The sequence below is a fragment of the Aptenodytes patagonicus genome, chromosome 4, assembly GCF_965638725.1.
Source record: "Aptenodytes patagonicus chromosome 4, bAptPat1.pri.cur, whole genome shotgun sequence".
NCBI lineage: Eukaryota > Metazoa > Chordata > Aves > Sphenisciformes > Spheniscidae > Aptenodytes > Aptenodytes patagonicus.
The window spans coordinates 82,540,823-82,557,184 of NC_134952.1; the positions used below are offsets into that span (position 1 = coordinate 82,540,823).

The 16,362-nt window shown below is 43.0% G+C and overlaps 1 protein-coding gene across 38 annotated transcripts in view; it reads right to left on the minus strand.

The window, feature by feature from the left end:
- Positions 1 to 5,095: 5,095 nt before the first annotated feature.
- ANK2 (ankyrin 2) overlaps positions 5,096 to 16,362 on the minus strand; it is a 393,899-nt gene continuing 382,632 nt past the window's right edge. For 24 of the 38 annotated variants that reach the window (XM_076337350.1, XM_076337351.1, XM_076337354.1 and 21 more), the window contains 6 exons: positions 15,263 to 15,355; positions 14,714 to 14,797; positions 12,900 to 13,064; positions 11,297 to 11,479; positions 9,592 to 9,683; positions 5,096 to 7,454 (listed from right to left, as the gene is read on the minus strand). In XM_076337350.1, coding sequence (XP_076193465.1) covers positions 7,271 to 7,454; positions 9,592 to 9,683; positions 11,297 to 11,479; positions 12,900 to 13,064; positions 14,714 to 14,797; positions 15,263 to 15,355 — 801 coding nt within the window. In that variant the 3' untranslated portion in view covers positions 5,096 to 7,270. The remainder of the gene's footprint in view (positions 7,455 to 9,591; positions 9,684 to 11,296; positions 11,480 to 12,899; positions 13,065 to 14,713; positions 14,798 to 15,262; positions 15,356 to 16,362) is intronic. The other 14 variants (XM_076337386.1, XM_076337379.1, XM_076337374.1 and 11 more) reach the window with 3 other exon arrangements.

Consider the following 16,362-nt stretch of genomic DNA (forward strand, 5'->3'; position numbering starts at 1 on the left):
GCAAGCCCTGCTCGCCGCTCCCAGCGAGATCTGCCTTCCTGCCGTTCGCCTGGCGTAAAATGGCTGCAGGCACGAGCAGGTGGGAGCGGGCTGGCTGGCAGACGGGGGCCTCGCACACAGGGTCGCGTTTTGCTTCTCGGCACAGGCAGATCGCTAGGAAGGGGCCTTCGGCAGCCGGTATCTATCCCACCTCCGCGCGTTGTATGTGAAACGATGGTCCCTCCCGCGGTGACGAAGCCGAGCGGAAGGATTTGTTTCTGCTGCTCGGTTGCCTGTTCCTGGGTTCAGAAACAACAGGATGGTGCAGTGGCTTGCGGGGTGATTTCTGGACGTTGCCTCCTACCTTTCAACCAACTAGTCAGCACCTCATTTCTCGAAGGTGCCAAGGGAAGCTCTAAGGCGCTTATGAGGAACGCTCGATCTTCGGCACTGCTGGGGCCTTCTACAGCCGCCTTTTCTTAATTTTTTTATTATTTAATCCTGTTATTCTGACAGCTCCTGCTATGGAGTCATGTTGACATAGAACATGAAGCTGAAACTGGAGCATTACAAAGAAGAAGAGGTAACACTCGCGGTCGGTCACCTGCCGAAACGTGAAGAGCAAAGCACAAACACAAGTTAATGAATTGGATTGAGGTATTTCTCTGCGTGTTTCCTTGCTCTTTCTAAATCCTTTTTCGGTTTTTATTTTGATGTAGGGGAGAGTCCTTGTCGGCCCTTTACCCTCCAGCTGTACAGAAGTTGAGCGTCACCTAACCAAGCTTAACGTTTTTCCACTCGCCTTCTCTGCGAGGTCTACGTTTACTGCTGTAACGGTATTAGTTCAGTAAAAGCCGTGGCGGTGCACCACAGATCTGGCTGGGTTTGAGCACGCCGTGCGTTCTGACGCATTGCAGCTGGTAGTAGATGCTGGTGCTTCAATCACTTCAATGACGTGTGTTTAAATGGTGTGCCATTTTTAGAATCATACCCCGTGATTTCAGGGAAGTAGGTGGACAGGGGCGCGCTGTTTTAGCCTTGAGCTCAGCAACAGCGATGGTTGGGCTCGCGTAACGATCACTCAGGTATTGATTTCGTAAATAGAGAAAGCTGGTGTCAGATTCATCAAAAAAAAGCTTCAGCCCGACCAAGAAGGACGTTGATTTGATGGAGTGGATTCGAAAAGCATTCAGAGGGGAAAGGGAGTCGCTCACTGAAATAAAAAAGCTGGTGCCCTCATTAGACATTCAGCGACCTGGAAACGTCGTGTTAGCTTTAATGGCATAAATGGGTCCAGGGTTGTGGTGGTGGTGGTGGTGTGTGAGTGGGTTTTCTGTTTGGTGGTTGTTGTGTGGGTGCACGTCCTTGTTTGGGTTTGGATTTTTTTTAACAGCTAAAGGAGATTCAGTTCTGGGTACAGCCCTGGGTCTCAACAGCCCCATAGCGTGCAGGCAGAATGAGTGGTATTCCTAGTGTCCTTGCAATGCGTCGGAAATACATTCCAAAATAGCTCTTACTCCCTTTTTCTGTAGAGACCCCGTTAAAGCAACCTGTGTTTGACAGTCTCCTAGCTAGCATTAATCGCGCTCTCGCTAAGCCAGGACAGGCTGAGGTGGACTGTTCCCATTGCTGCTGTCACTCCTGAAAAGAAGAGGGTTAGACCTCAGGAGACGGAACAAATCTACGCAGGGGACTGAAAAAGGATGGCAAAAGTTGAGGATACAGCTTCTTTTCCTGGTGTTGATGCTTCACTGACAAAAACCGCAACAACCGGTGTCCTCTTCACCAGGTATTTTGGGACCTGACAACTGTTCTAGCTTTGGGCTTCTCTGACGTGCTGCTTTCTATGCCGGGGTGCCTGCAGCAATTCCAAAGTTCATAGCCGGGGTACTGTGGAGGAGCTTTTAAGGTGATGATGCGGGTGAAGCCATTTGTATTTATTTCCTCGGGGAAATACGTTGTTCTTTTAAACTGCTCATTATCGAAGGCCTGAAATTATAGGCTGTAGTGTTAGTACCTACAAAAATTCATCGCTTATGCATGTATGTGATGAGTTGTTAGCTGTAAATTCAGTCTTTCTGGGTTTTCTGGCTCATTTAATCCTTTGAGTCGTAAATAAACGTGTTCTAGCTGGCATGATTCGGAAAGCACCCACAGGGCCTGCCAGGACGCTCCACTTTCTTACTCCAGCTTTACGCAGTATGTCAACTAAACACAAATCTCACGGGGCAGATGTCTCAGATGACGCATTCGTTAGTTCATCCCCACGTTGCTGAGGCGGTACCACCTAATCAGTGTAAGGAGACAACTGCCACGGTTGGCCTGTGGCTCTGCGTGCTCTGCACGTGGCTCTGTTTCGTGGTAGCTAGCACCAGGATCGTCAGAGATGTTAAAACGTGCTAAAAAGCTCTCCGCTGGTCATAGATCCAAACCGTCCTCTTTCGGGGTTTGCCGGGGAATAGAGGCAGAAGATAACAGAGGCTCTGCTAATAATCATAGAATCATAGAATCACTGAGGTTGGAAAAGACCTCTAAGATCATCGAGTCCAACCGTCAACCCAACACCACCATGCCCACTAAACCATGTCCCTAAGCGCCTCATCTACACGGCTTTTAAATACCTCCAGGGATGGGGACTCCACCACTTCCCTGGGCAGCCTGGTCCAATGTTTAACCACTCTTTCAGTAAAGACATTTTTCCTCACGTCCAATCTAAACCTCCCCTGGCGCATAATGCTCACAGTTTTGAGCTGGCTCACAGAGCTTTACAGTCAGACTGAAAAAAAGCTTGATAATACAAACATTTTTACAAACCTCTTCAGTTTTATAAGTAGGTTCTGGATGCTGTATATTTGTATACAGAAATAAAGCCTTTCCTTTTTTCAAGGTGGAAAAGAAGAGTGAGTTAGTACCTGAGTTGTTGCTGCCACCTATCAGGCCGTGCCAAGCACAAGGTTAGTCTCTGGATTTAACAACTTATGTTTGCTTAAAAAAAAAATAAATAAAAATTAATGTGACTTCATAAAAGGTGTCTACTTCCAGGTATTATTTAGCAGAACTGGCCAAAGTCTTTCAGAAGAATCGTGTTTCTGTTGGAAAGTGCTGACGATAGCGAGGTTGAAACTAGTCAGGCTAGGATTTAAAAATGTTTTAAACCCACTGATAGCCTACAGGTCCCGTTCCCCCCCCTCCGCTGCACCAGGTGCCGCGGTACGAAGAACACGCAGCGCGGTTCACCTGGGTTCACACGGCTGTGCGCAACTGTGTTCCACGCTGACACCCGCCCCGGCACCCCCACGAAGACGTGGCTGCCGCCTCTGCACTGCTTATGCTCTGCATGGCCTTAATCTTCCAAAGTTCGTTAAATAAATTGGAGCAAGAGAGTACAGGAATATCGTGTTGGTATTACAGCCACTGCTGTCACTCTACAACTGACACATGTCCTGATAGACTCATAGAATGGTTTGGGTTGGAAGGGACCTCTAAAGGTCATCTAGTCCAACCCCCTTGCCGTGGGCAGGGACATCTTCCACTAGATCAGGTTGCTCAGAGCCCCGTCCAACCTGACCTGGAATGTTTCCAGGGATGGGGCACCCACCACCTCTCTGGGCAACCTGGGCCAGTGCTTCACCACCCTCAGCGTAAAACACTTCTTCCTTATATCTAGTCTAAATCTACCCCCCTTTAGTTTAAAGCCATTCCCCCTCGGCCTGTCGCAACAGGCCCTGCTAAAAAGATTGTCCCCATCTTTTTTATAAGCCCCCTTTAAGTACCGAAAGGCTGCACTAAGGTCTCCCTGGAGCCTTCTCCTCTCCAGGCTGAACAACCCCAACTCTCTCAGCCTTTCTTCATAGCAGAGGTGATCCATCCCCCTGGTCATTTTCCTGGCCCTCCTCTGGACCTATGATACGCATAGGTTGGAAGAAATACAGACACTTTATCTGCTCTATGTTAATTAGTATATTTAATAGATCTGTACAGGGGGAAAAAAGCTTGTTTTCATGTTTTGCAAATGCTAGTTCTGCAATTATTTCCTATTTGTCCTCAGGCTAATGTCACGGTAGTGTGGCGGAGGGGTGGTTTTTTAAGGTGGGGTCGTTTGCTTGTCGTGTGGGTTTTTGAGTCGGTTTTGTTGTTTGACTCTCGGGTGGTTTTGTTTTTTTTTTAATACAATTGTCTTTCATCGGGAGAAGAAGGGGGAAGAGAGGGGAAAGCCAGTAGCCTTTGGCTTAGGTACTCACCTCGAACGTGTAAGCCTTGACACGGCCTTGCTACGTCTGTCACAACTGACTGACTCGTGGTTTGATCCCGTACCTCCCGTGCTCTGGGTGCAAGCTCTGGTCTGGCCTGCGGGCATCCTCCTGGTCTCGGCAGGGAGTTCAAGCGTGCCTCTCTTGGGCCCTTTTCGTCCCTTCATCTGGGCGCTTCAACGACCCTGAATTTTGGCGAATACAGAAACTGCTGAAACCGATGGTTTCTCTGCTACGCGAGATGTAGGGAGGAGGGCTCCTTCGACGGCCGTGAAGGTAGCGCACGAGCGAGTAGCAAAGAGCGGGGAATGCTGCGGCAGCGTGACCTGTTACATTAGCCAGAGATCCAGCCGCAGCAATAGAATCGGTACAGATTTATGTTGGATAAATTTAAACGGGCAACAAAACAGACTCTTCCCAAGATTTTCTGTGCATTACAAGGATGTAAGACGTGACAGAATTTCACCCTACGTTTTTCTTCCCTATCTTTCCTCTGGTTGAGAAACTCTCGGTAGTGGGCACTGAAAAAAGTAATTGACTGTAACAAACAGTCTGGGCCATCTTTGAAGGAAAATTCCGCAATTTCAGGCCCAATAAAATAACTAGAAAACATGGCTAGATACCCTTTGAAAAACTATTAACAACGATTTAAAAAAAAATTGTATCTGACTGTCGTAACAGACTGACACTTACCAATCAGTGCTGAATAGCAGAATTAAAAAAAAAAAAAATATATATATATATATACACACACACATCTTAGGGAGCTGGGTACAGAGGAATTATAATTATGATAGTTCGCTTAAGGTACCCAGATGGGTGCTGTTCCTTTTTACGCTGCACTGGCAGTAAAAGAGAGCGAGCCATTATTTCTACATTTAACACTTGTACATTTTTATTTAGTTAAATCAGCCATTGTACACATTGCAGCTATGTATTGTTAGTGTTGTATTTTTTTTTTAAATTTTTAACTAATACATGCCCTCATAGATATATTCAATTAGTGTTATCACCATGGGAACAAGATGCTGACTCGTCAACTTAAAATTCACTTCTTCTCACAGTATTCAAGTTCTTTAATAACACAGCAAAAAATCAAAATAAGAGGTGAATAACCATTATGTTGTTACACAGAACATCATCTGCACCGCAAGTAACACAACAGAAATGCATTTCTTTAGAGCCCCATCCTTGAAGATCATCCTGTGCTGTCTCTGACAATAAGAAAGCCATGACGCGCTGTGAAATGTTTCATCGTGGGTCTCGCTCGGCGTGGCCGCCAAAACACTTCTCTTTTTTTTTTTTTTTTGGTTTGGTTTGTTTTTTTTTTTTCCCCTCCCTTCCCAGCCTGCCAAAAAAGCGTTAGCATGGCACCTCGGGTTGTTTTGCCTGCAAGGAAGCCAGAACTCCCCAAGACGTTTTCACGCTTTCGGCATCGTCGCCTTAATGAGGAAGTGCCCTTGTTCTGAGCACTGAGTGAGTCATTAAAAAAACCGAACAACCCTATAATCGCAGAAGGCCAGATAAGCGTGGAGAAAGTATTACTCCTAGAGGAGAGGATTTGCTTTACTCTGGTTTGGAGTATACTCTTAAAAAATGAAATAGCTGTTTAAAACCTTCTAGTTAGTGCGTGTGTGTGGTATGCGTGTATTATATATGCTAAAACACTACAGAGCTCCCTCCGTTAATTATTAAGGTATAGAACACCCCAAATGTCAGATCTCTATGTTCCCTTTTTTGAAAATAAAAGTGCAGACATGCTATCATGGTTTTCAGAGGGTTGGTTTAGAAATATATATATTATATATATAGATAGATAACAAAATATGAACAGAAACTGGCTTTCAAGGATTGTGAGCACTTTCTCTTTAAAAAACACTTGATTGGAAGATAAAAACTGCTCGCTCAGTGCTAAGAGGGCTAACAAGCTGACATGATTATAGGAGGGTTTGGCTTTGACCTTCAAACGCCACATGCATGTATCAGATAAGAGGCAATCTTGATAAAACACGGTGAATTAATCATTCTCCTTGTATAGTGGGGTAAGTCTTTCTCCCATAGTTATCTACAGTGCAGTGGCCAGCAGGAAGTACCACCAATAAGACGGTGTGGTTTGCTAAGCGGTGATGAAAACTGGAAACTACTGTAGTTATAATTGTTTAATACACCCTGCCACATGTCCAGATCTAAAAGATTTTAATACCGTATGCAAATGTGCCATAGATATAGCTGCTAGCAAGTTGGTTACCTAATTGGGTTTGTTTTTTGTTTTTTTTTTCTTTTCTTTTTTTTCTGGAAATCTTTAAGTGGCTGTCCGAAGGTCTTAGAAGCATTAATGGCCACAGTCAGCTGTTACTTCATGAGAACAGCTGAATTTCCAGGTTTTCAGCCTGACTCTTAGAGCCTTTAACTATAACAGATCCCTAAACTGGAAGTCTTATGGATGCAGTAGATCTGCAGTGCTTCCTCCTCAGTCAGTCTGTGTTTGCAGTCGATTGTGTTAACATTATTTTATTAATCGCTCTTCAGCAGTGTCAATAGACCTTGTAATCCATGATGCTAATTGTAGTCATAGGCAGTGTGTTTTCTGCAGTCTTGTAAGTCCAAATACTCTTGCTATATACAGTTTACGTGTTAACTCCCTTCTTTATGATGCATGTACATAGTCACTTGAAGAGGCCTGTAGATGAAGTTGGCTTGACAAATGCAATTTCATGAAGCTAGTGCAGAAGCAAAGGAACAGCAAGAAGTGGCGATGCTGACAAATTCCCAGTACAGCACAAAGACGACGATTCGGTGGATAAATCATCCTGAATGAAGGATGCTATCTTTGGTCACAAATTAGCTTACAGGGTAAAATATAACAAAAACCCAAAATCAAATACGGGGGCGGGGGGTAGAAATGAATTCACTGCATCTGCACAAGTAGAAATGGCAGTGTCTTCCAGTGATTATGTAGGTAATAATGTCTACACCTAGAGAAGATGAATGCTGCATAGGGGGTGGATGGTTATGTGGTGGTGTCGAGGGGTGGCAGCTTCTCACTTGGCCTCCTGTTTCCAGTCCTCTTTGCAGAAGTGTCTAAGAAGCTGCTGGAGGTCATGTTGGAGGTCATCCTGTGGTAGTGCTTCTGGTGTGTCTTCCAGCTCTTCTACGTGAACGTGTTTTCCATACTGATCCTTCATCACAGTCCTCTTCTGTGTGCTGGCTTTACTCAGTGTTGTCCTAAAACAAAATGAATGAGAAAACTGTCTTAAAAACCTCACAGTTCTGGAAGGCTTTAAAAAATGCTCCTTTTCAGCTGCAGTTTTAAGGCTTTTTCATTTAAAATAACATGAGAAGAACTGTGGCTGGCAGTTTAAGTCAGCTACTGAGGTCAGGTACTCGTTCTGCATTCTGAATGCAACACACACCGTAGCTTTAACTGGCTTTCACGTAAACTAATAGCAATTCACCTCCACAGGCTGGTTAAGCATACAGTTTTAGATGCTCAGCAAAAACATGCTGTAACAGACAGACATGCAACAGATGTTGAAATTCACACAAGACCTTCCTATTTGCTGAATTTAACTTCAACATACGGAGTTGTCCTGTACAATAGTAGTTTAAGCTGATTAATTTCTTGAACACTTACTTCTGAACAAGTCTTACTTCTGACAGCCAGTAAAACTACACCTGTGGTAATCTAGCGGCCTAAACTATTCTGTTAATTACTGTCTTACCTCACTGGAACCATCTTGCTCTACTAGTCAGAACCTTAAACCTCACCAAGTCCCTTCCAGATCTAGGCAAATAAAGGTAGTTGTCGTAGGACAGCTGGGTGTCTCTTGCTTAGCCCTACCCAGAAGCCCAATTTTTGGTCAGTGTCCTTAAGAGGGGACCACGGGAAGCCAAGCACACTTGGAAATTCCTGCGTGCTCAGCCAGGAATAGCTTGATTTTTATCAGACAGCTGACACTTCTTAATGTGACCCGAATGACCAAAAGGTCCCTCCGTTAGATGGAGCACTTTGACGAGAATGCTCGCCCTTCATCCAAAAACAGATGCAGCAGGTCTTCCCGCTCTCCGTGTGTCCCTGTGACACCATCCCGCTAACTCTGAAACTGGTATGTGTTTTACGGCTTGTTACAGTTACAGACGCAGTTTGGTCAGGCTGTTCTTTCAGATGCTAACATGGGCTTTACCATCCCAACGGTCACTATCAATACAAATGGCCTGAAAGAAAAGGCGTGTAAAAGATACCGAGCTTGGAGCAGCCTTAGCTTAAGTTCTGTGTGGTTGGAATGAATACACTTGCTGTACTACAGTAGCTTTTATTTCTCCCAAATATTTTCCTATCTGCCCTGCCTCGTTCCTCATAAGGCTCAACTGTCACATGCGTATAGCTATATATATATCTATCTCCATATAGCCTCTCACCTATTTTGATAATGTTCAAATTATCAAATGATCACAGAGTCAGCTGGTATGAGAAAAGAAAATTTTGAAGCAACCGTGATTAATGATGTTAACTGTAAATCACGGTTATTCTTGTATCGCCTCCTATGAAATCAGCTCGGCAGTGATACCCCTTTGATCTGGGTCTAGCCAGGATGCGGTTAACTTTCTTCATAGCAGCCTGTGGGGTGCACTGTTTTCCGTTTGGGTCTAAAACAGCATTGATAACAGACCAATGCTTTCGTTACTGCTGAACAGTGCTTACACAGCATCGATACTTTCTCTTTTTTGCCCCACTGGCCCCCTCAGTGAGTAGGCTGGGGGCGGGCAAGAGACTGGGAGGGCCCACAGCCAGGACAGCTGACCCAAACTGGCCAAAGGGATATTCCACACTACATACAATCACGCTCAGCAATAAAAACAGGGGGTAGAGGAAGAAGCTGGGGGAGGCGGGGGGGTTATGTCTTCCAAGGTGACGACTGCTCAGTGACTGGCTGGGTATCGGTCTGCTTGTGGGAGGTGGTGACGCCTTTGCATCACTTGTTTGGTTGTTCTTCCCCCTTTCCTTCACTTACTAAACTGTCTTCATTCAACCCATGAGTTTTCTCACTTTTGCTCTTCCTATTCTCTCCCCCGTTCCAAGGTGGGGCAGGAGGGTTAGGGAGCGGCTGCGGGGTGCTTGGCTGCTGGCCAGGGTGAACCCACCACACCCCTGTTCACCGAGTCTTTTCAAGTGAGCGTAGACCTTTCCAGTGCATCTATCCCTTCCTATAACAGAATGTTAGTAGTAATCTTTAGTACTTTTGCAAATAAAACTTCAGATGCTGGCAGTGGTTTCACTTCAGACACTCGCTTACATCCACTCACTTATTATGAGTTTGTTAATCCTTTTCTAGTAACAGTTCATTGACATGCCAAGCCAAACCTTTTAATAATTGATCCGTCCTCTTTCATGATTTCTTTCTCTACTAAAGCGGGGAGCTGGACTTTCATTTGGTTACCTGTATAGCTCAAAGCCTCGAATTAAAACATAAACTTCAAATTAAAACAAAACCCAAAAACCTAGGACAGAAGATAATTGCTCTTCATAACTTAGTGCTTTATATTAATGAAGTTGAATGCTGAGAAAATGATGGACAAATAAGAGAAGCATCTGCCTGCCGTTTGCATCCTTTCAAATATTCCTCAAATGTACAGATCAGTTACAGTTTCTTGTATAGGATAGTTTCATTTTACTAATAATTGTACTGAAGCATGTCTCGGTACTTTCTTTTCAACTTTGAAGTAGCCAACTCAAAGCCTTGCAGTACCACACTTGCAGAACTCATCCTTTGTATCTATTGACGACAGCTGCTACAGCGACCTTTTTCCTGTCACAGAAAATACTCTTTCTTTTACAGCTGTTCCCCCTGTCACCTTGAGCCGCCTGTTCTCAGTGCTAGCAATACAGAGATGGGTATACATAGAAACGACGGGTGATACTTCTGAGCCTCTGTACTGAAACGGGAGAAGCAGGGAATGGAGCCCGGCAAACCTTTCCCTAGAATATCTGCTGTTACTAATACTCCATAGAAAACAGAAAAACAGAAAAAAAGGCAGCATTTCCTTTTGGCTGGATGTGGGTTTGTCTGTGGTATCTTCCGCAGGCTTCTTGATTTACTAAACTAGAAGCTGCAAGCTGGGAAAAAAGTGTTATATCCCAAGCCATTTCCTTGAACCTCTACATGACAGTTTTTGCGGCTTGTTTTGTTATTGTCAGGAGAGAGGGACCTGGCTGCTGGGCCTATATTCGTAACGGGAAACTTGTTATCTCAATCTTAGTGCTTGTTGTCTTCCTGCAAGCTGTAATACCATTGTATGGCAGAAAGTATCCAGACCGTGACATTGTTGCATCTATGTTTTTATGGTATTTTCTCAAATTAAAAAACCAAACCAAGTACTTATGTTGTATCTAATGACACAAAACTTTTATCCATATGAATCTTTAAGACGTGTTTTACACGCGTTATTCAAAGGGACAGTAAAATGGATTAAGAGTTAAGTGCTATCTGTTCCTTATAGAAAAAGTTATATTAGTTCAATATCACTTTTCTATTACCGAAACGCCTAAACTGATCAGAAAAAGCATAAAAACAGGAAAGGTGCTAATTGGCTTGGTAGCTATTTCTTCCTTTCAAGGACAAATACATCCCTGCCCACGGCAGGGGGGTTGGACTAGATGACCTTTAAAGGTCCCTTCCAACCCAAACTATTCTCTGGTTCTATGAACTACCCAGAGACTAGACTTAACCGTATCAATTTCTAAAATTAGCTCCACATGTGGTAACATATGAATGAACTTTTTCTTTAACAGTAACCACACCCATGATTTCTAACAACTTTACTTAAAGCCTCCATGGGTTTTTTTTTAGAATCTTAAAACATTTCATAGCTAATTCTGTTATGTTAGCTTCCCCCCCACATACTTTATACACTAATCCTTTTATAACATGGCTGAGTATAACAACAGAGGTTTATACTCAGTAGTTGAGTATGATGCTCCACCGGCAAAAACTTTCAATAGAGTCTAATTTGTCCCCAGGTACGTTGTGACACTTGTTTTAATATTTGTATTTAAAAGGCATTTTTACCTCTTCAAAATCCTCTTTGGCTGACGGAAGATCAGTAGCTAAGCTAGCATCCCCCAGGTGTTTCTCCGTTCTCTCCCCTTGCACTACAGTGGTCTTTATGACTTTGCTGACCTTCCGGCCTTCCACTGGTTCAGACTGGAATTTGGAGGCACTAGGCAAAACAGCAGGTTCAGACAGGGTCACCTGTAAGGTTAGAAAGCAGAAGTATACTGGATATGAATTACATAATGCATACTAACAAAGCTTTCAGTTACTCTATCATTCCTTCTTAATCACTGCCACAGAGAACAATGGTCAAGTGTCTCACTTTCTATGTGTACGCATCAAAATACTACCCGCTTTACAGCTCCGGAACGAGACGTTGTAAGATACATGGCAGTTCAGACAGCAGGAACAGCCCTGGATAATTTATTCTGCTGAGGAGCTTTATGCCGGCAGGGTGAAAACTGCTTCTGGAACCTGAACTAGCCTGAGGGCAGCCAGGGATATTGCTACCCTCCACCACACCGCAGGCTGCCGTACTGGCTCACCTGCCAAGGCCACTGGAGTTACACCAAGTAACAAGTGGACCTCTTGCTGTGAATCCTTGCTGTATTCACACAGGTAGTACGAATTAGTGGTATCAGTCCGTATCTTAATTTTAAGATATTCTTCTGAGAGATGAGTCACACTTGTAAAACCAAGGAACTCTTACAGGAGCAACAGACCAGAATATTAGAACACATTGGGGGAGTGACAAACATGATTTTATTTGGCAAAATACGAATTTAACGTATATGGGTTCCATATGATAAAGAGTAGCTCTGGTATGGTCAGCTAACTAAAAAAAATTACTTTGTTTTCTTGTTGCCTTACTCCTAGAGAATTAATTCTGATGATTAATTCTGGCAAGAGAGAATGACAATTACGTTCTTAGCACTTCTAATGACCGCTTGTTAACTGTTGCTTTCAACTGCGGTACTGCTGAAAGCAAGCCCTGTTGCTAGCTTCTGGCCCTGTCACAACCTTGATTTTGTCGATACAAACGTCTGTACGGCTACATGGTGAACTAAGCTTAGCAGGAAAAGATAAACTGAAAAGCACTTTCAGGTTGTTTTTTTCTTTTTAATTACCTGGCTTTACAAACAGTTTGCATGAAAGTAATACTTTTTTTTAGCCTCTTCAAAGCAAAGAACACACCAGTAAGTTAAACCTATTATAACTATAGTTTTAGAAGGGCTTAGTTGTAGAAACCTAGAGAACATCAGATAGTTTCATTACAACATTCATTAATTTTCTTATTAGAGTAAGAGGTATAATAACAAATACAGATTTGCCATTTATCTGTATGTCATCTTAGTACAAAGCTGCTTTCTTTGTGAATTTGGTACTTCTCATAAATCACAGAATCTGTATCCTGACTTATTTTCAGAGAAAACTCCCCTCTTTCCCTGCCCACCTTCCCACCCCCCTGCCTTTTCCCTGTCTTTATCCTGAGGCAAGAAAACTTTTTAAAGTATCATTCAAAACTGAATGTGGTTGGCATGAGTAAGATGTAGTTACTAAGTACGCTGTTGGTGTACTGCTGCTTTGGTACCATTGCAAGGAAAGTAGAAGATCTGACCTCTGACTGTTCACTGTCGCTCTTCAGCACAACCCGTTTTACAACTTTGGAATAGCCATCTCCTTCTTCGACAGTGACAGGTTTTTGTGGTGTGCCTTGCATTAGGACTTCCTCTTTTTCTGTGCCGTCTGGAGAAACGTATCGCCGGATGATCTTTCTAGTGACCTGAAGGAATGAAATAGAGCTTTGTCCCAAAAGAATTAACAACAACATACTCCTTCTTATTCTCTATACAGTATTTTCTACTCAAAGGGCATTTTTTCCTACACAGAAAAACCATAGATGGTTCAGTATCTTAGTCTTTAACACATTGTCTCACAAGTACCTGTAGTAAAGCTGCAAGTTGATGCATTCGCCCTGCTTAGGTTACCCCACAGCAAAGCTTCCATAAACTTACTTCACAAAGCAGGCACAATATAGATATTGGAATGACTCTCTAAAGCGGCAGTTATTATCAGGAAAAGAGAGATAGTATTTTAGAGAGAAAACATACTTTACAACCACACAACAGCTAGAAAACGTTTTCAGACTGGCATTTTCAAAAAGGCTTCTGAAAGTAAGAGGTTAGCAGCTTGGCTATCAGATGCTTAGAACCAGATTCACAGAGGGACTTGGACATCACATTGTAACACCGATGGTACTAACCACTGCTGAACTAGTGAGCTAGAATTAACCTACTTAAGAGACTAATCCGGTCTTAAGCTTTCTAGGCACTGGCAAGCCAAAAAAAGAGGATCAGAAGAGAATTACAGGGTTCAAGACGAGATAAATTTCTCAGGAGGATGGGTATGCATCCCTCTGTGGATGACCTGGAGCTCTACATTTTCGTACGCCTTCCCAGCCCCTTTTGACAAGGTAACATTCAGCAGTTACCTCCCGCTTTGTCCAAAAGCTTATTTGCTGTGATGCTCAGTCAAGACGGGGTCACCTATATTTAAGAGTCACAGAGGTAGGGGTAGTGCCCTCCCAGGCATGGACCTACCCAGAAGAATACACTCATGCTCACTCTTGCACAACGTGCCCAGGAATATTTGGCTGGGGTTGTTTATTTTAATATGAATTCAAACAGCTTCCAGAGACATGCTATCCAGCTGAGGGTCTATGATGTTTTCTTGGGAGGCAGAAGATGGAGTTTGCCACCAGCAGAATTCAGCCAAGTCCTAGACCAGTTCTCTAAGCACTAGGTTCTCAGATAAAGCAAGGAGCACAGAAGTTCCTCTTCCACTTCCATGCTGTGCGGAATTCACTTTTATAAGCATGGTCTTGAAAATGCTTATTTTATGAGGCCATCACACCAGTAAGTACCTTCTATATTCTTTGTGCCATAAAAACTGAACTGTATGTACAGATACAGAAATTTAGGAACCTGGTCAGGCACAGCTGAGTGGAGATTCTGAAGATCTAAAATCTGGATTTAGCTGACTCTTGCAGACCCAGCCCTCCGTTAGTCTCATTAATACGAGGAAACATGATCTTAGATAAAATTGTGGTGGTGTGGTTTTTTGGGTTTGTTTTTCTTTAAATAACCTTTTTCTCAGAAATGTGGATCTATGCAGAATTTTCACTGGCTTTAAGTGGGAAAATTAACAGAATATGTCATAGTAAGTTATAAACTGTAACACAGAATGACCTTGCGAATCAAAATAATTCTTCAAACTTTGGAATCTCTCATGAACAGAAATTCTGGTTCCTTCCATGCTCTGCTCTTAAAAATCATGCCCCTTCACAAAATAAAATTTGGCATGTATGTGGGTGTATTTATCCTTCCTTTTATAGGACAGTAAGAAGGTAACAAGGGGCATAACTGACAATACCTTCTTTACCACTGTGTGGCCATGTTCATCTGTATATTGCTCTTCTGTGACTGTTTCTGGTGGCATTTCAGGCATACTATCAGCCTGTATGACAAAGAACAAAGTTTAATGAAGCAAGGCCTTCATGTAGGTAACTTTAAATAAGCAATTTTAAAATCGGTTAATTGGTTAAAGAATGAAAAAAAAAATTGAGAAATGTTAGAAAAAAATTTTTCTGCAAATAAATACTTAGAAAGGCATGCAAAGAAAAGTTATGTCACAATGGTCAGGCAAACATATGTTAGTTGACTGCGCTGTGTACGGGGCTGAGAAGTCTTTGTCCTCCTCCTACTGAGGCATCTCACGGAATTTAGAGTTGGGTTAGCTGTATTACTATAATCTTCCCTTCGAGAAAAGGTATTGGAATGGCTTATCCAATGCCCATGCATTATTCAGGAGCATTCCAGCTTCAAGTGCAATACCAGCCACGTGGTTGTCTCAGCAGCATGCCTAAAGGTGGTGCCAGGGCCTAGTCACCACAGGCTCGTGCAATCGTTCAACACTCAGTACCTGAATAATCACACGGCGACGAACGACCCTGGTAGTGACCATCTCATCTTCGTCCGAGCTGGTCTCCAGCCCACCTAACTCCTCTGCTAACTCCTAGTGGAAGCATGGAAGCAGTATGGGATACTAGCAGCACTTCCAGGTTCTGTCTTGTTTTTATCTAAAACCATCCTCACTTCTGAAAATCTTTTGCTTTTAGGATTTTGGCCTCTTACCTGACTTTAATCTGTGAAACATCGATGTGGGGTGGGAGGCTTTGGCCACTTGACTATACATTAGCTGTTTATTAGCATGTTGAAAAAAGAAAGATGAATCTTTGTGGTACTAATTCTATAGGATGTTCTTCGTGGTCTTAGTGCTCTTAAGGTTGCCAGGGACAAGCCTGAAATTTGTGGCATGACATCACTGCAGGTGGACTAGAAGGTATTACTAACACCAACTCTGGAATTCATACATATTGCATATGCTTTCTGTATTAAATACACAGAAAATTATACAAAAGCCTTTTAATCCTCCATAGTGGGAAGAACATAGTGCAGCATATAGACAGGACTAAACAGTTTTAACTAGGGGACACGATGTATTAATAGCCTTGGCACTGGAAAGGTCAAGAAAGATTAGTAACAAGCGTTGAAGTTCTCTCTCCTGCATAGGGAAGAATTAAGAATTTAAATGAAGAGGTCAGAAGGCAAAGAGAAGCTGAAAAGAACTACTTGGGAAGTATCAACAGTATAAAAGCATAAAGGGGAAAATAAGTAAGGTTGCTTCTTTTTGGTGGTGCTTGTTGTTGTTGTTTTACTTTAATAAAGGAACTGGAGGGAAAAAGAAGTACATCGTCTTTGAGGGCAGCCTTTCCTACAGCAGCCATTGTATTGAGTCCTGTTGTAGCTAATCTTTCAACGTCTGAGTTACCCTACACATTTTATATTCAACCTTTTTCTGAGATCCCAGAGGCAGAGCTCTGAAACTCTTCATTCTAAAGGTGGTACATTTGGCAACATAAACAGCAAAGAAAGAAGAGCCTGTTTCTAGGTGAATGTCAAAACAGGAAACAATTTCTGCTTAAGTAGAACTGTGCTTTCTCTGCTCTAACTTAACTGATA